The 21,178-nt window shown below is 45.5% G+C and overlaps 1 protein-coding gene across 4 annotated transcripts in view; it reads left to right on the forward strand.

Annotated features, from left to right (window-relative positions):
* KIAA1328 (KIAA1328 ortholog) overlaps positions 1-21,178 on the forward strand; it is a 343,620-nt gene that overhangs the window by 9,701 nt on the left and 312,741 nt on the right. For all 4 annotated transcript variants that reach the window (XM_068251844.1, XM_068251829.1, XM_068251853.1 and 1 more), the window contains one exon: positions 12,919-13,019. In XM_068251844.1, the coding sequence (XP_068107945.1) occupies positions 12,919-13,019 (101 nt within the window). The remainder of the gene's footprint in view (positions 1-12,918; positions 13,020-21,178) is intronic.

Below are 21,178 nucleotides of genomic sequence, written 5' to 3' on the forward strand. Positions count from 1 at the left end.
ATAAAAATGGCAATTACAAGCCAGGATTGCAGCAGGGAGAGGCAGAAACAGCACAGAGGGGCCCAGGAGAACATAATGAATAGAATGGTATGCTTTTTATTGTATGAATTTTAGAGTACAGATTCTCTTTAAAATTCCTAAGCTTTGGCAGTGATGAAATGCCTTTTATGCTGCATGCTTTCCATCAACAAGCTTGTTCTGTGCAAATTAGAGTAGTCGGGGGAGTTGGGGTCGGATAATTTGTGGACCAACTCCACATGCCTATTATTTGAGAAAGGTACCATTTTATCATAATTTCACTTTAATAACAGTTTAAATTTATTAAGAATCGGTTTCGGTGCATTTTTTTTCCCCCTCCTTCTGGTACCTCTAAAATACCTCCCACTCCTCAGCCCTGGCTACTGCGCGAGGTGCAGTGTAGTCTTTCTCGTTCAGACAGGTGCGGCCGCGAGTTTCCACTGTGTCCTCGCGCTGGATTGGTGGTCTTCTGAAGTATGTGGGAAGCCTCTGATGAATCTAAAGGCTTCCCTCTTCGGCAGGGGTGTCAAACTTAAATACAAAGTGTAACAGCAAAACCAGGAAAAAGAGCAGGGAGCATTCCTGGCTGGAGGAGAAGCGTTCCTCTGGTCCAACAAGAGACTCCACAGCCGTTCATACAGAATATTTGCATTTGCCTGTAAATATATAAAACAGAGCAGTGCCAAACAAATGCACCCCTCCCACTGATTTTGTTCAGTGAAAATGTTATTTATTACAAGAGTACACTTTTATATACCGGTACTGTATATACTCAGGGGTCTAGTCCTGGGAAAAGAAGTGAGTGGACTCACTCGGAGAATTCCTGCGTGGCGCGCCAAAAAATGGGCGAGGTCAAGCACCCCGTGGGCGTGGTCATGGGTGGGGCCAAATATACATGACCTTAGCAGTGATGTAAAAGGTCTGCCGAGGAAGTTTGAGCTCTGCCGTAGTGTATCCCCCAAAAATAGATGTAATCTGACAGCATTTCACCAAAAAGACACATAATCTGGTAGAAGTTCCTCCAAAATACAGATAATATGGAAGTGGTTCCCCCAAAATAGACAATGTGGCAGCAGCAGTTCCACCAACATACACATAATTTGGAAGCAGTTCCCCAAAATACGCAAAACCTGGCAGTGGATCACCCAAAATACACGTAACACCCAAAAGCCATATAATCTGGCAGTAGTGGTCCCCCAAACATACACAATCTGGCAGCTGTTCCCCAAAATACACGTAATCTGGCAGCAGCCGTTCCCCTAACACACACATAATCTGGCAGCTGTTCCCCAAAATACATAACAGCGGTTCCACAAAAATGCAGATAATCTGACAGCAGTTCCCCCAAAATAGGTACCCCCAGGTAGCCAGGTCTAGAGGTGTCCCCAGTATAAGTAGCCATGAGTATAGTAGTCCCCAGTATATGTAGCCAGGGGTATATATGCCCAGTATATGTTGCCAGGGGTATATATGCCCAGTATATGTTGCCAGGGGTATATGTGCCCAGTATATGTAGCCAGGGGGTATATGTCCCCAGTATATGTAACCAGAGGTATATGTGCCCAGTATATGTAGCCAGGGGTATATATGCCCAGTATATGTTGCCAGGGGTATATATGCCCAGTATATGTTGCCAGGAGTATATATGCCCAGTATATGTTGCCAGGGGTATATGTGCCCAGTATATGTAGGCAGGGGTATATGTGCCCAGTATATGTAGGCAGGGGTATATGTGCCCAGTATATGTAGGCAGGTGTATATGTCCCCAGTATATGTAGGCAGGGGTATATGTCCCCAGTATATGTAGGCAGGGGTATATGTCCCCAGTATATGTAGGCAGGTGTATATGTCCCCAGTATAGGTAGGCAGGTGTATATGTCCCCAGTATAGGTAGGCAGGGGTATATGTGCCCAGGTTACCCAGGTGTGCCCCCAGCCCCCCACCCGGAGGGAGCAGAGAAGGCGAGCTATGGGGACAGTGGGGATGGGCGGACATCTTCCCCCCCCCCCCAATCCCTCACCTTTGTGCTCCCCTTCCTACCTCTCTCCCCTCCAGCGTTAAGTGTCGGGCCGGCGGCGAAAGTGGGCGGAGACTTACCTCGTTCCAGACGCAAGGGACGCTCCGCTCTGTGTGCGGCTAGTCTGGTCTTCTAGCCGCACACAGAGCGGAGCGTCCCTTGCGGCTGGAAGAAGGCGGAAAGTCTCCGCCCACTTTCGCCGCCGGCCCGACACTTAACAACGCTGGAGGGGAGAGAGGCAGGAAGGGGAGCACAAAGGTGAGGGGGGGGGGGGGGATGTCCGCCCATCCCCACTGTCCCCATAGCTCGCCTTCTCTTCTCTGCTCTGCTCCCTCCACACAAGCCAGGGTGAACGGCGTTCACTCTGAAGAAAAAGTGGGTGAACGGCGTTCACCCGCGTCCACGCAGGACTCGACCCCTGTATATACACCTAGATGAGCCCATCCCCAACTTTTGAACTGAAAGACAGAGCAAAAGGCGTGTCTCACTGATGTCGTTCCTTACAGCGCCGCTCCCACCCGTCATACAGAGTGCTCTTCTGGCTCACTATACTGTATACGAGCTCACTTCCAATGCATGCTTCCAGCGTGTGCTCTGCATGGCTGGGCTGGGGCAGATCCAGGTTAAAGCAGAATCCTCATTCACTGGTAAAGTGGAGACAATTCCCCCCCCCCCCCCCACACTCCTTCTTTAATGTTTAGCATGAAAATGTGGTTTGGTCTGCAATTAGATTATTACTAGCTGATGGCCTGCCGTTGCCGGGTATGTATTTGGCTGGTGTTGTCTCCGCCCACTTTTTCTAACCCTAAAACACATTTACTCAATTACTTAATGACCAAGCTTGTGAGCTTTGCGGTCTTTGGCATCAATAATTTGCATTCAAATGAAACAAATCTGATTGGCTGGTTGTGACTTTACCTCCTTTTCTGAATTTGAACCCCAGTCACTCAATGACCAACTGTACCAGGTTTGAGGTTTCAGCCATTAACCATGTAAGAATGGCAGCAATGAAGTATTCCCCTTGAAAATCAATAAGTGAATTTTTGATTGGCTTTTGTAGGCTCCACCCACTTTTCTGAATATTAATCCCAGTCACCCAGTGAGCAACTGTGCAAAGTTTGAGAACCCTGCCATTAACAGTGTAAAAATGGCTGCAGTTTACATTTTCCCAGTGAAATTTCTATTTGTCTCCACCCACTGATGACCCAGCATTGCCCGTGTATGTATTTGGCTGGTGTTGGCTATGCCCACTTTTTGTAATAGTAACAGACAATTACTTAATTACTCAGTGACCAAATTTGTGAGCTTTGCAGTCTTTGGCATCAATAATTTGCATTGAAATGAAACAAATCTGATGGGTTGTTTGTGTCTCCACCCCTTTTCTGCATTTGAACCCCAGTCACCCAATAAATAACTGTACCCAGTTTGGGGCTTGTGGCATTAACAGTGCAAGAATGGCAGTAATGAAATACTTCCCTTGAAAATCAATAGATGAATTTTGATTGGCTTTTGTAGGCTCCATCCACTTTTATGAATAATAGCTGATGAATTGGCGTTGCCAAGGTATGTATTTGGCTGGTGTTAGCTCCGGCCACTTTTTCTAACCCTAACACACAATTACTTAATGACCAAGTTTGTGAACTTTGGGGTCTTTGTCATCAATAATTTGTATATTCCCATAGAAATTAAGCAAATCAGATTGACTGTTTGTGGCTCTGCATCTCTCCGGGATTTGAACCCCAGTCACCCAATGACCAACTGTAGCAGGTTTGAGGCATCTGCTATTAATAGAGCAAAAATGGAAGCAATTTAAATATTCCCCTTGAAAATCAACAGGTGAATTTTGATTGGCTATTATAGCCTCCACCCACTTCCCATAATATTGATCTCAGTCACCCAGTGACCATCTGGGCAAAGTTTGAGAACCTTTGCCATTAACAGTGTAAAAATGGCTGCAGTTTACATTTTCCCAGTGAAATGTGTATTTGTCTCTGCCCACTTTTTGGTTATGGGGATAAAACATTTCCTATATATGTTATTCCAGGTAATGTACTATGTGTGTGCCAAATTTCACTCAAATCCGTAAAGCCATTGTTGCGTGATGAACAATCATCCAAACTTTCACATTTATAATATTAGTAAGATTGATTTGTAAAGCACCAACCTATTTCGTGCCACTGTACAAAGTACCATAAGAAACAAATATGGGGGACAAAATAATACAGACGATGATGTACACCAATGTACGAAATACAGAGTTGGTACAAAGTACAGAATTGGTAATTAGTGACAAAAGTAACATGAATATGTAACAAAATCCAAGACAAAAAGGGTTGGGAGAGAATGTGGCCTTGGGAATCACAAATGGCATCTAAAAAATGCAGTGCTTGTAGCAGGAATAGGCCCTAACTTTTTTTCTTTTTAATATGTTAATAAAGAAAACTGTGTAAATATTTAAAGCGCAACATAAAAAAAGTTAAAAGAACACTTGAGTATTTTGGTTACCTTTGTCCCTGCACAGTTTAAGTTTGAGTAAATTGATCTTTAAAGGGGCACTATAGCACTGGGCGTTGTGCTATGCTGCGTAATAACTGCTAAAACATGAGAAGTTAAAGTGGGATTGTCACCACAAAAATCAAATTTCAGCAGCAACTGGTCTGAGTGTATTAAGTGATAAAGATGCTAATCCTGCATTCAAAACTTGCCAAACTTTTTCTGCTGTTATGGTTTGGAGTTATCATATACCTTAGGAGCACTGGCCCTTTAATTGCCATTGCCAGGCAGTTGCATGCTGGTTTTTGTTTTGTTTTTTTAATCTAATATATTCCTCCTCTTTCCTTTATTTCCCCCTCCTTTTAATGACCTAATTGACACAGTGCACTTCCTAGTATAGTCCTCAGTGGGAGTGTCTGAGGACTCTGATACCCAATGAGAAAAAAGAGTGGAGGAGGAAATGTCAGGAGGTCAAAGTTATCAAAGATGGAAACTGTCTAGAATAGATTCTCTGCTTTTCCTTTTTAAAGTTCACAGGAATCATAACGTGGATAGTACAATACATCTGTTATGTAAATAGAAGTAGTATTTATCTACTTATGTAGGTTTTTTTATTTCTAAGTTAGCATGGGTGTCACTTGTTCTTTAATAATCAGGCAACTAAATTAATACTTCTCTGTAGTTGAACTCACAACCTTCTGTTTAAAAGCAGATTCTTCACCACTATGCTATGGCTTCTGCCTTGCAAGGAAGGAAGTGCCAAGTGATTTCAGCACATGCAACTTTCACTTTTACTTGTGGAGGTCCTTCCAGAGGTAAAATTACATGGTCTGAAATCACTGGGCTATCTCCACCCCTTGGTATTCCCTGGTAGTCTAGTGCCCCCCCCAGCCGCACTGCTGTGCATGTTTTTTTTATACCTATTTTTTTTTTAAAAATCATGTAGCTAGCCTAGCGCTAGCTACATGATACCCCCCTCCCTTCTGATTCCCACCCACCTTTCCGATCGCCACCGGCGCCTATGCCCGTCAGGAAATCCCGTTCTGAATGGGATTTCCTTGAGGGCTTTCCCCGTCGCCATGGCGACGAACGGAATGACGTCATCGATGTCGTGACATCATAGGTAGTCCCGATCCACCCCTCAGCGCTGCCTGGAACTGATTGGCCAGGCAGCGCACGGGGTCTGGGGAGGGGGGGCCCTATTACGCGGTGGGTTACGGCGGGTTGGCGGCGATTGGAGAAACGTGCAGCTAGCAAAGTGCTAGCTGCGTGTTTAAAAAAAAAAAATTATTCAAATCGGCCCAGCAGGGCCTGAGCGGTGGCCTCTGGACGAGCCTAGCGCGTCCAGAACGCTAGGGAGGTTAAAAAAATTGCTATATGATAAAACCTGAGTATTTATACTTTGTAAAGAACATTTGTGTGTGTGTGTATATACACAGTGCTTTAACCCTTTAGCAGCCAATTTATTAAGGCTTGCATGTGCTCCAGGATTTATTTTAGAGCATTTTTTTTCTTACTTGTTGCATTTCCTTGCTTCTCATTAGTACAGCTATATGTATTTATACCCAATTGTCACTAGGGGGCAGTGTGAGACAATAACAGTGGACTTCTGCTTTCAGTTTCTATATTTTCTGCTAGTCGAGAGAGATCAAAGCATTCCAAGAAATTACAGCACAACGAGTTCTGGCCTCTGAGGTCAAAAGCAGCACACTTATCTCAAACGAGATTATTCAAGTTAAACTGGACAATCTTATAAAATATGTATGTACATGTCATGAAGGTTTTGAGATGATCATATCCACCGCAGGGGGGGGGGGGGGGGTGATATTTGGTAAACAGTCATTAATAAAGGTGTACATGCTGTAATAATCTTCAGAAACATCGCTCCGACAGACACTGCAATCTCTGCTCTGATTATGTACAAGCTGGAAACGACGTTTGTATTGAACTACTCTGTAAATTATCTATAGTGCGGCTCTACCTGTCTTCTGTGTACAGAGCCTACGAATGGAAACTGCCCGCAAATACTGTATATCTTTCCTGGTTTAAAAAGAACCCCACAAATAATATCCCCCACACATTATAGTAGCGGGCCGCGGCCGCTGTTATGTCTGGCTGCTGTTATTTGTGGGCTGCGTTGCAGAGCACACAGGATGTTTATAGGCTGTGCCCTTTTGTACCTGCTGTACACTGAATATAAGGAGAGCTCCACTATCGATAATGAACTGACTCCTTCAATAATATTTATAGGGAGAAAGTCCTCCAGCTGGAATCACATTAGGCCACTGGTTGCTGGATCTGTTAGAAAGCTGCTAAAGGATGACTTCTTTACTTCTTTAGTCTTCTTATCTCCTCCATCCTCCAGGAAGGCCTTGGGAGTCTTATGCTACGTACACACATGCGACAACGATGGTTCGTTGTGAACGACGAACAAACTTTTAATTGAGGAAAGAACGACCTAAGTAAATTTAGTTTTTAAAGGTGTGTAACGATCTGATCGTTAGAACGAACGTTACATCACGTAAGGCAACTATTGCACTTGCGCGTAAAAATGAAAAGTTCCATGGAGAAATAGCGAAATGCGCATGTCAAGCCTAGTACGAACGACCGTTTCCAACGATGTACTACCTTTGCAAACGATCGTCGTTGGAAAAAATCCGCCAAGATAGATCGTTCGTTTTTAACGATCTAGCTCGTCCGTCGTTAGACTTCATGGTCGTTGGCTGTTTTTTTTGTGAACGATCGTCATTTGAAATGATCGGGGAACGATCGTTTCAGATGACTATAGTCGCATGTGTGTACGCACCTTTATAATGCTTCATTTGTTACCTATATAATTGTGTCAATGCATAGAACAATGAGAGGTTGCAGTGTTTGTGACAGTTGGGTTAACATCTTCTGTATGCGTCATAAAAAGGTCACCAATAACGTTCATGTTTCTAGTGTTCTTTTGTTGTTTTGCTGTATTTTTCCAAGCATGATTAAAGTGGATCTGAACTCAGAACTTCCTCTAAAAAAAATAATAAAAATAACCAACAGCATAACACTTTAACCTCCTGGGCGATAATCCCGAGCTGAGCTCGGGGTATATCGCGCAGGAGGAGTTCTCAGGCCCAGGTGTGCCGATTTGCATAATTTTTTTTTTTTTGTTACACGCAGCTAGCACTTTGCTAGCTGCGTGTAACTTCCGATCGCCGCTGCTCGCAGCCAATCCGCCGCTGTGACGATCCGCCCTCCCCCCCCCCCCCCCGATTCCTGCGCAGCCTGGCCAATCAGTGCCAGGCAGCGCTGAGGTGGACCGGGACTCCCTCTGACGTCGGTGACGTCATCCCGTCCTGTCGCCATGGCGACCGGGGAAGCCCAGCAGGAAATCCCGTTCTGATTGGGATTGTCTGCTTACTCTGATCACCGAAGGCAATCTGAGTGGGTGGGGGGATGCCGCTGCGCAGCGGCTATCATGTAGCAAGCCCTGGGCTCGCTACATGATTTAAAAAAATTTAAAAATTTTAAAAAAAGTGCTGCGCCCCCTCTTGGGCGATGCAATTGTATCGCCCAGAGGGTTAAATAATTTTTTTTTTTTTAATACATGATACACATCCTGCAATAAATCTGCAGTGTCTACTTCCTGCTTTCGTGGATGCAGACATATTGCCCATGCAGTCAGGTGACACAGCTGAGGGAACACATTACACCTTCTGCTTAAGTCACAGATGAGGGGTAATTACACAGGCTAAACTCTCTCTAAATACATACAGGGTACATTTCTCTGTTTGTTTTTCTGTCTTGTGCAAGAGTTCTGGTCCACTTTAACAATGGAGTAAGGTGGTCTGTACATGCAGATAGGCACCTAATATAACAAGTGTGAACCCTTTACTGAAGAAAATGTGCAGAGATTAATCATACACCATTATCAGGAAATGCAGCTTACAAAGCACAGAGAAAAACGATGAATACAGGAAATCACAATACCAATCACCCCAGCACGTTACAGACAGTGACATCTTGTGGATGCTTTACTATACTGCAGTTAAAGTAATACTGTTGATAATGCTAACAACCCTTCCAAACAGATTCACCTTAAAGGGAACCTAAACTGAGAAGGATGTGGATTTTTCCTTTTAAAATAATACCAGTTGCCTGGCTCTCCTGCTGATTTTGTGTCTCTAATACTTTTAGCCACAGCCCCTGAACAAGCATGCAGATCAGGTGCTCTGACTGAAGTCAGACTGGATTAGCTGCATGCTTGTTTCAGGTGTGTGATTCAGCCACTACTGCAGCCAAAGAGATCAGCAGAAAGCCAGGCAACTGGTATTGTTTAAAAGGAAACCTCTGTTTAGGTTATTGTTTAAAACAAATCCCTTGTTTCGGTTCCCTTTAAACTGACAGCCCAACTTTCTTTATCAGTTTCACATGTTTTCACCAGTAGAGACTTTGTAAGAACTTCAGCTATCATGTCTTCAGTTGGACACTACTGCAATTCAACTTTCCCTTGTTCTTGTAAGTCTCTTAAAGCAGTAGAATTAGCCACACTATGCCAGGGAAAAAAACACATATATAAGTAGATAAATGCTTGATCTACTTACATAACAAATGTATTGTGCTGTCCATGTTTTTATTTCAGTGAATTTTATACAGTAAATGAAGAGAAGAATTCTGTTCCTGGTAGGAACCATGTCTTTTGCCCACAGTTATAGGCTAAATCCTGATGTCATTTCTGCCCTTTACTTTTTTTCTTTTCTCCTCCAATCGCTGAGTCACCTCAGCCTTGTTTGTAAACACAAGTGAGTAGGGGATTGTGTGTCAGATAAGCAGCTAAGCAGGGAAATGAATGGAAGAGGAGGAATATATTATAGATAAAAAGAACCCCCAGCATGCAACTGTTTGGCACTGACTACTAAAGGGCCAGTGCTCTTTGTATGTGATAACTCCCAAATCATAACCGTAGTAAAGTTTTGAATGCAGGATTAGCATCTTAATCACTAAATACACTCAGACCAGTTGCTGTTGAAATTTGGTTTTATGGGGACAATCCCGCTTTAGGAAATGATGCTTCACATCTATATGCTTGGTTTTTGGATTGACTTGTTTTGTCTGTGCGAGAGCAAGGCATCCTTGGTTATCTTCAAACATTGGTGTAGCATCTGTCTTCATCCTAGTCTTACAATAGTTGTCTTAAAGTAGCCATACACTGGTCTATTTGCCATCAGATCGACCAACAGATAGATCCCTCTCTGATTGAATCTGATCAGAGAGGGATCGTATGGCTGCCTTTACTGCAAACCGATTGTGATCGGTTTCATGCTGAAATCAATTCACCTTCTGTGGAGCTGCCGTCGCCGCCCGCCCACATACATTACCTAATCCGGCCGTTGTGAGTCCCCCGGTCTGTCTTCTTCTCCGTGCTCAGCTCCAGCTTCACTGTACTTCCTGTCCGGGGAAGTTTAAATAATAGAGGTTGCTCTACTGTTTAAACTTCCTGTCCGGACAGGAAGAAGTGAAACCTGCCGGAACCCAGCGGAGAAGGGACAGTGGGGACAAGTGCTGACAGAGCAGGTAATGTATTGCTGCTAGCGTCGGTCGTCGGACATTCGAACGCCGCTATCAATGCACTCCCGACCCGCCGGCGATCGAGGGAAATCTTACGCACGGATGGATCGACTGGAAGGATCGATTTTAGACGGAAATCGATCGTTCAGTCAGCGCCTGCGCAACGATTTCACAGCAGTTTCGATCACGGTGATCGAATCTGCTGTAGATCGGCGGGAAAATCGTTAGGTGCATGGGCCCCTTTAGCCAAATCAGTGCTTGACTTTCTTGCGCTGCTGCTATATAGTCGGCTTCAGCTGAAGAATGTGCTCCACTTGGCTGCTTCCTGCTGGTCCAGCTGATTAGTCCATCGTTGAATAGAACCAGCAACCACTGGTAGACTTTCACTCACTGGAATCAACAGCTCTATCTGGATCTACGTACCCAATCAGGCCATTCTTCCCAGTCGAGGTTAGTCTTGCACCATTCCAGTCCATCTGATTTGGTTGAGACACTTTTCTGCATAGGAATCCGATTGCTGTAGTCGATCAAGGATGCATGCCGCCAAGTGAACAGTTCATGCCATCACTATTGCGCTAGTCACTATTGCGCTAGTCACATTTCAAAGTATTTGAACAGGTTGAGATCATTATGTCTTTTGTTCTAGTTTCATCTATTCAGTACCTGTGTGCTGTCAGGATATCTGTGTCACACATGAATGCAATTCTGTCCAGGTGTGTAAAGATTTGCTTGTTCCTTAAAGAGAGACTGTAACAAAAAAAAAATCCCCTGGGGGTTACTCGCCTCGGGAGGGGGAAGCCTTAGGGTCCCAATGAGGCTTCCCCCTCTCCTGTAGCTGCAGGCAGTCCAGCGCTGGCTCCCCCCAAGCGTCCCAAAATTCTCCCCTGATAAGCGCTGATTTATTTACCTTTCCTGGCTCCAGCAGGTGGCGCTGTTGCGGCTCTCCGCATGGAGATAGGCGGAAATAGCCGATCTCTGTCGGGTCCGCTCTACTACGCAGGCGCAGGAGACTTGCACTTGTGCAGTAGAGCGGACCGACAGCGATCGGCTATTTCCGTCTATCTCCGAACGGAGAGCCGATACTGCGCCTGCGCTGGAGCCGGGAAGGTAAATATTTACATCACGATATTTGGAGGGGTACAGCGAGACCGCTGTGGGACACAGGAGGACGCCTCGATAGGATCCGGAGGCTTCCCCCACCCAATGTGAGTACCCCCCAGGGGAACTTTTTTTTTTTTTTTTTTAGTTACAGGTTTTCTTTAAAAGTTCATATAGGTGCTTACCCATTCTGGCCATTGCAATCGCTTCTTCTCCATGTTGGATAGTGCTCTGGTGACCTTGCGGTCTTGTGCTCGATCCTTTGCTTGTCAGTCACCAACCGATAAGAGTCCACCCTCTCGTTTGGGAACCTATAACACGTCTATCATTGGTATAACTTGACTTTTACCATCTGCCTTGTGACATATAAGCTTGCCGTGACTATACCCTCACATCAGCAAGATATTACGTTTTGCAAAGTAATTTGTCACTTGTCATGCGACTCATTGCTCCTGAATTTATATACCACTTCTAGCCTGCTGGAGTGCCGGCCATGTTAAAGCAGTAGGATCAGCCATACTATGCCAGGGAAAAAACGCACGTATATAAGTAGATAAATCCTTGATCTACTTACATAACACATGTATTGCACTGTCCACGTTTTGATTTCAGTGAATGTTATATAGTAAATGACGAGAATTCTGTTCCTGGTGGGAACCGTGTCTTTTGCCCACAGTTTAGGATAAATGCTGATGTCATTTCTGCCCTTTAGTTTTTTTTTTTCTTTTCTCTCTCCAATCGCTGAGTCACCTCAGCCTTGCTTGTAAACACAAGTGAGCAGGGGATCAGGTTTCAGATAAACAGCTGGCAGGGAAATGGAAGAGGAGGAATATATTATAGATAAAAATAACCCCCAGCATGCAATTATTTGGCACGACTACTAAAGGGCCAGTGCTCCTTAAGTATGTGATAACTCCAAATCATAACAGCAGTAAAAGTTCTGAAAGTTTTGAATGCAGGATTAGCATCTTTATCACTTCACCTCCTTGCCGGTTATCCCGAGCTCAGCTCGGGGTAACCTGCGCAGGAGGATTTCTCAGGCCCCGCTGGGCCGATTTGCATAATTTATTTTTGTTACAAGCAGCTAGCACTTTGCTAGCTGCTTGTAACATTCGATTGCCGCCGCTCGTCGCCCCCCCCCCCCCCCCCCCGCCCCAGACCCCTGCGCAGCCTGGCCAATTAGTGCCAGGCAGCGCTGAGGGGCGGATCGGGATTCCCTGTGACGTCATCCCGCCCGGTCGCCGTTCTGAACGGGATTTCCTGCTTACTCTGATCGCCGAAGGCGATCGGAGTGGGTGGGGGGATGCCGCCGGTCAGCGGCTATCATGTAGTGAGCCCTTGGCTCGCTACATGATTTGAAAAAAAATAAATAAAAAAAAAAGTGCTGCGCTGCCTCCTTGCTGGGGAGAATTAGACCGGCAAGGAGGTTAATACACTCAGACCAGTTGCTGTTGAAATTTGATTTTTATGGTGACTCTCCCGCTTTAAATGTTCCTTGTCACTGGTTTCTGTTATCATTTATTGTAGTTCTCATTGACTGTTTACTTTAGCGCATATAGAAGTTGCTTTAATAAATTTGGGAAAATATAGCATGCCTAGCTTGAGACAACTGGTCTTGCCAATTTTTCAGTTGGTTAGGAGTAGGCTTTGAAAATGGTTGTTTTCCCCAGTTACATTGTATGTGACCAATGTGTATGTAAAGGGGCATTATCGGTAAGTGTTTATCTTGCTCTCTCTCTCTGCAGGAGGGTCAGGCAGAAGCCGCCGGGGGCAAAAGTGCCTCTTTGAAGGATTTGTGTCCAGAGGATAAGAGGCGGATTGCGAATCTAATCAAGGAGCTGGCACGGTAAGTCTTTCCCTCCTGGAGGGAATTTACGTGGAATTTCAGAATTGGAGGATTCGTTCACTCAGCGTGAACTAATTCACCAGGTGTAACATTGCTTTCTGAGGCAGATGTTACTGCTGCAGTTTGTCCAAAAGGCAAGACTTCTAATTTAGGGGGGGGGGGAATGAGATGCTAAAGGTGGCCATACATCTGTAGACTTGGTGGCCAATTGAACATTGGCAGCACGGTGGCATAGTGGTTAGCGCTCTCGCCTTGCAGCGATAGGTCCCTGGTTCGAATCCTAGCCAGGTCAACATCTGCAAGGAGTTTGTATGTTCTCCCCGTGTCTGCGTGGGTTTCCTCCGGGCACACTGGTTTCCCCCCACATCCCAAAAAATACAGATAATACAGATAAGTTAATTGGCTTCCCCCTAAAATTGGCCCTAGACTACAACACATACACTACACATATGACTATGGTAGGGACTAGATTGTGAGCTCCTCTGAGGGACAGTTAGTGACAGGACAATATATACTCTGTACAGCGCTGTGGAAGATGTCGGCGCTATATAAATACTAAAATAATAATCATATAATATGAAAATCTGTGCCAGCAAGAGCATGCCCAAAAAGGAAAGCTAGGGAGAACCGCTCACTCAACTCCAAGACAGGACCAGGACAGCCAACCCAATAGTAAATGGAAACGAAAAGATGTCCGCACGATGTTCTTAAGATCAAGTTCCTCTATTATGGATGTATCCAAAAGTTGTCACACGTCACCAGCTGACATGTTTCGGACCAGTGGGTCCTTAATCGTACAGTAGCTATGATTAAGGACCCACTGGTCCCAAACATGTCAGCTGGTGACATGTGACAACTTTTGGATACATCCATAATAAAGGAACTTGATCTTAAGAACATCGTGCTGACATCTTTGTGTTTCCAAGAGCATGCCCAGTCGACTATTCGACCAATTCTGGGCTGAAATTGGTCGCACATGTCAATAGGTCTTGCTGGAATGTCTCGGGCAGATGTGCTCGACAGGGTGTACGGCAGTAATTGCATGTGATAATCACGACCATGACAGAAACCCCTGTATATGTAGATAGACGAAGATGGCCGGGAACATCCAGTAAAAAAAAAAGGCTTCTTTATTGAAAAGCATTAAAAAAGTAATCACATAGCATCAGCGCAGACTGCAGGGAGAGAGGTGTAACAAGCATGCACAAGATCGACAGCCGTTTCGCACCCTCAAATGGGGCGCTTCATCAGGTCCTGATGAAGGGTACAAAACGGCTGTCGATATTGTGCTTCATCAGGTCCTGATGAGGGTGCGAAACGGCTGTCTATCTTGTGCATGCTTGTACCACCTCTCTCCCTGCAGTCTGCGCTGATGCTGTGTGATTACTTTTTAAATGCTTTTCAATAAAGAAGCCTTTATTTACTGGATGTGCCCCCCAGCCATTTTCATCTATCTACACCTACTGAACACTTGTTTTTGGGCCTTGAGCACTTGAGTTGTGATTATCCTGGCATGTCCTGTGCACCATTTTTGTTCTCTACCTAATACCACAGAAACTCCTGTATGCGTTCCCCCCCCAATGTTTTATGTTCTCAAGCCGCAACCCCCCCCCCCATTATGGATCACCTATCTGCCATTCGAGCTATATTCCTGCACTCGTGGCCACAAGTGATTTCTTGCATGTAGCACGTGGGGTGCGTGTGTGCCGTTATGCACACGCTTCGCATGCTATAATGCCGGTTACCACATGGGGTGCAAATGCATCACAACGTTGATTCCTGAAAGATTTCGTGTGTGTGTGTGTGTGTGTGTGTGTGTGTGTGTGTGTGTGTGTACACACACAGAGCAGTGAATTCTTCAGCAACTATATGTGGAGTAGACTTTTCATTGTGTGCTGTGCAAGAGTTCAGGTTTGCCTTAAGGCTAGTTACACACCAGGACGTTGCGTTTAGGGGACGTTATAGGGCACATAACGTGCCCCTAACGCAACGCCCGGTGCTCTCTGGTGTGGACGTCAGAGTGAGCCGCGTTGTGCAGCTCACTCTGGCGTCCGTGATGCCGTGATACGTACTCTTGGACGCATGCGGCATCACGTGGCCCCGCCCGGCCGATTGCCGCACAGAGCGGCCGCTCCAGGAAGTAAACACTGCACGTCACTGAGTGCAGTGAATATTAATTAGCCATGTGCCCGGCCGCTCTCCCCTCCTCCCCAACATGACTGAGCATGTGCAAACAGTGTAACGCGGCTTAGCCGCCTATAACGTACTGCATGCAGCACTTTGCTGCGTTACAATGTAACGCAACGTGGGCACTGTAAACAGCCCACTTGTGTTACATTGCTGTGCGTTGGGGGAGCGTTACAGGCTGCACTAACGTGCGCCTGTAACGTCCCTGTGTGCAAGAAGCCTAAAGGATACATCTGGGAAATGTAAAAAAAAAAGAAAAAATTCCTTACCTGGTGGTGCTTTTTTTTTTTTTCCTTCCCTATTTCGCTTTCTCTAGGTCTAGGTAATAGGAAGTAAAATTCTAACAGGTTTTAGAATAGTTCATCTCCTCCATGGGAGATTCTCTACAAAAGCACTCCCTGGAAAGAATCTATACAGAGATGTCAGTCCTTCTAATTTGCATGCTATTCTGGCAGTTGGACTGAGCAACTGCTGTTCAGTAAGTGCTTTTGAGAATCCCTTATCAGGAAATGGACCTAGTCCAAAACCTGTCAGATTTTACTACCGATCTTAAGTGACAGTAACATATGTATGTATTTTTTAAATATAACTTTTTTTTATTTTTTTTTATTTTTATAATAGTTTTGTTTTTAAACATCTGTGTACATCTGGGAACTGATCCTAAACTTTGTATTGTGCTTTCTTATGAAACTATTTGCTGGGAGTTAAATCTGGTACTTTCCTTTTTTTCCGCTTTGTCCTGTAACTATTACCATTTGTTAACTGCCAAAGTGGCTTTATGCTGGTGTGCATATGGTGGGAGGGAAGTGTGTGCCCTAGTGAGATTTCATTTTGATGGAGTTTTCTGATATAGTCTTCTGCAGTGGGTGCAGGGCACTGAAAAGCCTATAAGGCTATCCAGGGCACGGCACCGTTATCATTCACCTGAGCCTGGTATGTGCACTTTGTTTTTTTTTTTTATGCCAGTGATGCCATTGATGACGTATAAACTTTCTGCATGTCATGATTTTTGAATTAAAGGAATACTGTAGGGAGGTAGGGAGAGAATGAGTTGAACTTACCCAGGGGTTCTCATGGTCCCCCACAGATGTCCTTTGCTCCGTGCAGCCACTCACCGATGCTCCGGCCCCTCCTCCCATTCACTTCTGGAATTTCCAACTTTAAAGTCTGAAAACCACTGCGCCTGCGCAGCAGCACCCTCGCTCCCGCTCATGTCACCAGGAGTGTATTGCTCAGGCCTAGTACAGTCTGCGCTTGCGCAGTACGCTCCTGGTGACCTCACCGAGAGCGAGGATACGGCCATACAGGCGCAGTGATTTTCCAACTCTAAAGTCTGAAATTCCAGGATTGAACCGGAGGCGGGGCCCGGAGCATCGGTGAGTGGCTGCGCGGGCACAGGATGTCTGTGGGGGACCATGAGAAGCCCCCCTGGTAAGTTCAACTCTGTTTTTACCCCTTCAGTAGTCCTTTAAATACATTTATTGTAGTACAATAAATCTTTCTTTGGATTGCCATACAAGTGTAATTTGGTCTCTCCCCTGTGTCGTCTGCGGATAAGCTCATTTGAAAGCACAGGAGGTTAACGGTATGCCTGATTCCATGAAAGCAAGAAGTAGACACACTGCAGATTTATTGCAGTATTTGTACTGTCAGCTGTAACAATGTTTTTTTTTTAATTTAAAGGTTATTATGCTGTTGCTTATCTTTTAAAGCAAAGGTAGAAGTTCTGAGTTCAGGTCCGCTTTAAGGTGGCCATATGTCTCTTGACTTGGCGGCCGATCGACCATCTGATACGATATTTATTTTTGAATCGGATGAAAATCGGTGCTGTCAAGAGTATGCCCAATCGATGATGCGAACCATTTTGGGTCGAAATTGTTCGCATGCATCAATCGGACATCCTGCAAGATGTCAGATTGTTGTGGTCGATCTGGTTCATGATGGTAATGGCAGACGAGATTGGGAGTGCTACAAACCCCCGGCACTGCTCCCCCTAATGTATAAATGTGTCCCCCTGTATGTGCATTTATACATTACCTCTCCTTTGTCACCCGGTGCGGTGTGCCCATCCCTCTCCAGAATCCTGCTGCTCCACTATCTGCTGTATAGAACGTGGTGCTGAAATCAACCCCTTATCGTCTTGCGGTGTATGGACAGCCGACAGATCTCTCTCTAATCAGATTTCATCAGAGATAGATGTTTTTCCTGGCAGAATCTGCCCATGATCACTGATAAAGATAAAAGGTACCCATACATCTGGTGATTTGCCGATTCAGCAGAGATAAGCAGAACAGTACAAACTTTTACTGCTCTGTGCATGAAAAGTAAACACTTTTTACACACAGGGGCCCATATGCAATTAGTGTTTTTTTTCTCCTAGGTGATAATTTTTCATCTTTTTATTTAGAATAATTTTTTTCAGCACTTTGCAATTAAAAATGTACCAAAAAGTAGGTGGAAAAGTACTTTCAGTACAGAATAACAATCATAAATCAAAGTTTCACTTTTTAGGCTTCTTTCCCACTAAGACGTTGCGTTGCCACGTTAAGGTCGCATAACGTGCCCCTAACGCAACGCATAGTGGGGTTGAAGCTGGACGGTACATTGAGCCGCATTAAGCGCCTCTTCACGCGTCCTGTGATGCGTACTCTTGGACGCATGCGGCATCACGTGGTCCCGCCAGCCAATCGCCGCACAGAGCGGCGCTCCAGGAAGTAAACACTGCATGTCACACCGTGCAGTGAATATTAATTAGCCATGTGCCTGGCCGAAGAGGAGGGGGAAGACCTCCTCCTCCAACACTACTGAGCATGTGCAAACAGTCTAACGCGGCTTAGCCACTTATAACGTACAGCATGCAGCACTTTCAACTGACGTACAGCGTTACACTGTAACGCAACGTGGGCACTGTGAACAGCCCATTGATTTTTCATTGCTGTGCGGTGGGGTGCGTCACAGGCTGCACTAACGTGCGCCTGTAACGTCTCACAGTTAAAGCAGCCTAAATACTTGGTTGCAAATCCTTTGCAGTCAAATACAACTGGTTCGCTTACTTTCAAATGTTGTTTTACGTACCTCGGGCTGCATAACACACATCTACTTTTGATTGGCTGATTGTATCACTTCAATGTAGTGTTTCCACTAACAGAGGCTCAGGGAGTTCCTAGAAACTAGTAGTTTATCTCCTCTTCCTAAACTGGACAAAAGAAGGAAAGAAAGTGTTTATTGGCCTGAAAGTTTGTGTTTTTGGGTAGACTTTTCCCTCATTGATGCTGCAGCTCACAGCATCCAGAGGAGATTGTGTCTAGACCCCGGCAGCATGAAGATGACCTAGATTTGGGCAGAGATGTCAAATAACACATTAGTGCTAATACTGGCCTGTCAGCGGGTAAGACAGGTTGCTCCTGTGCCCATATTTAGCACATAATTGATCTTGCGCCGCACGCTTTGCTGAAACAGGTGGCGAGGGGAAGCCTGCGTGATGGATCGCTCGGCTTAATACGCTCTTTGAGTTATGGCGCTCCCAGGTCGGATACAGAGAGACGCGCAGCCGAAATGATCTCATTTAGATCGGAGAGTTTAGGCTGAGCTTCTAAAGCGTAATAGTTGTGCGAGGCCGCGCTATCTCCCACTCTATTAACTCTCTGCTTAATATTTAGTTAGCAGTAAAATGCGCTATTAACCGACATGCCAACTCCATAAAGAAATCATTGCTTGGTTAAAGGGTTTAGCATTTGTATTACCCTTCCGCATTGGGCGCCATACTTTTTGCCGCAGTGTTTGTGAGGCGAGACATGTACGTTACCCAAAAAAAAACTTAATTGCTGAAAATGTATACTGAGGGAAATGGAGTCTGCCATATTTATTTCCCAGTAAAAAAATACTAGTTGCCTGGCATCCTGCTGATCCTTGCTGCAGTAGTGTCTAAATCACCGACCAGACAGCTAATTCTGTCTGACTTCAGTCAGAAACATCTGATCTGCATATTTGTTCCGGGGTCTATGGCTATAAAAGTCGCATTCAAAGGAGTAGAAAGGAAAAAATCTGCACCAAATGCAATGACCGGCAGACACTTGGAGGGGGTTATTGATGAATCCTATATGTGCCTCCAGCATACAGCGATATCCAACAGTCCAAAGACAAAGGAAACCGGGCACCAATAGTTTGCAATTCACCAATTTATTTCATCCCATCCATAGACAAACACAAGCAACAAGTAGCTGGTCTGACAGCCGTTTCGCAAGCAAGGCTGCTTGCTTCCTTAGAGACCAGGTCTCTGAGGAAGCAAGCAGCCTTGCTTGCGAAACGGCTGTCAGACCAGCTACTTGTTGCTTGTGTTTGTCTATGGATGGGATGAAATAAATTGGTGAATTGCAAACTATTGGTGCCCGGTTTGCTTTCTCTTTGGACTGATGGCTATAAAAGTATTGGAAGAGGAGCAGTGTTCTCCCCAGGCTCTTTTAGCCAGGTGCTCCACCCAGCTAGTTTTTTCAGAGCACCCGGCTGTCATTGGCTTACTTCCTCCTGTGCTGTAAGCAGAGTTGTGCAGAGAAGTGCTGGCCCTGTATTCTCTCACCTCGCCCCACCCAGCTACTTTTTCATGCCCCCCGGCTGTAAAAAAATTGCCGCCGTTCTGTTACTATTACTACTTCCTACTTCCTGTCTGATCTGAGAATCAGGAAGTTCAGGGCGAGCGGCGGCACTGTAGAGGAGACAGATGGATTTTGGATGACGGGACCTCTATTGCTTGGATCACGGGTAGGTTAGTGGGCTTTTGTCATCTACTGCTATCATTCCTGCCTGCTGCAGCTGTGGTTCTCTGTGGGAACGGAGGGTGGAGCGGGCAGCAGCAGAGCGCACAGTAGCAGGAGGGGGACCCAGGAGGAGAGCCCGGCTCTGAAGACAATCTGCAGCGGGCATTGTCCTTTTAACAGGATGGCAAGGGCTGAGTATGTACTGATGAGGCCCCTTTGACTCGGAATGGGGTCCCAAGTGACTGCTTCTGTTGTCTGGTCGGTAATCCGGCCCTGCAGAGACCCTGAACAAGCATGCAGATCAGATGTTTGAATGATGTCTATCTGCATCTGCCGCATGCTTGTTTCAGGTGTGATACAAACACTGATGCATGAAAGATCAGCAGGACTGCCAGGCAACGGGTATTGTTTAACAGGAAATAAAAATGGCAGCCTCCATATCCCTCTCGCTTCTCTCTCTGAACTAATTATTATTTTTTTTTTTTTTAATTTTAGTTCAAAAGTGGATTTTTCACACCTTGGTAATTTTTAATTACCAGTTACCAGTAGAGTTACCTTCCTTTCCCCGCCCCAGCCTGTTTTGTAAATGGCTAAACAACCAATGAAACTGAAAATGTACTGTATTTACCTCCGTATAAGACGCACTTTCTCTCAACAAAAAATGGGGAGAAAAAATCCCTGCATCTTATATGGCGAATGCAGGGAATCCCGACTTACGAACGCCCACAGATACAAACCGCCAACCCACTGCGACGTCGGGGGGAATCCCTGCACTGTCTCCTGCCCCACTGTGTAGCCTGCTCTGCCCCCGTATGTATGTAGAAGCGGCAGCGTATCTCACCTAATCGATGGCTCCAGCGGGGAACACAGACCTCTTGTCTTCTGCGCGGCTTGCCCTAGTGACTGCGTCTGCTGATCGCATCATCAGCAGAAGCCGTCACTAGGGGAGCTGCGCAGAAGATGAATGGTCTGTGTTCTTTGCTGGAGCCATTGATCAGGTGAGAAACGCTGCTGCTTCTCCTATATAGATGGGGTGTCAGAGCAGAAGGCCACACAGGGGACACAGAAGGCAAAAAAGAGGGAAGGAGGAGACCACACTGGGTACAGAAGGGGCCACACTTGAGACAGAGGGGGGCACAGGACGACACAATATTTGGGGAAGAACATCTACAAGATGCTCCTGGATCCTGGCTGCACCAGGTTTAGTATATATAACCC

Source organism: Hyperolius riggenbachi, chromosome 1, assembly GCF_040937935.1.
Source record: "Hyperolius riggenbachi isolate aHypRig1 chromosome 1, aHypRig1.pri, whole genome shotgun sequence".
Lineage (NCBI taxonomy): Eukaryota > Metazoa > Chordata > Amphibia > Anura > Hyperoliidae > Hyperolius > Hyperolius riggenbachi.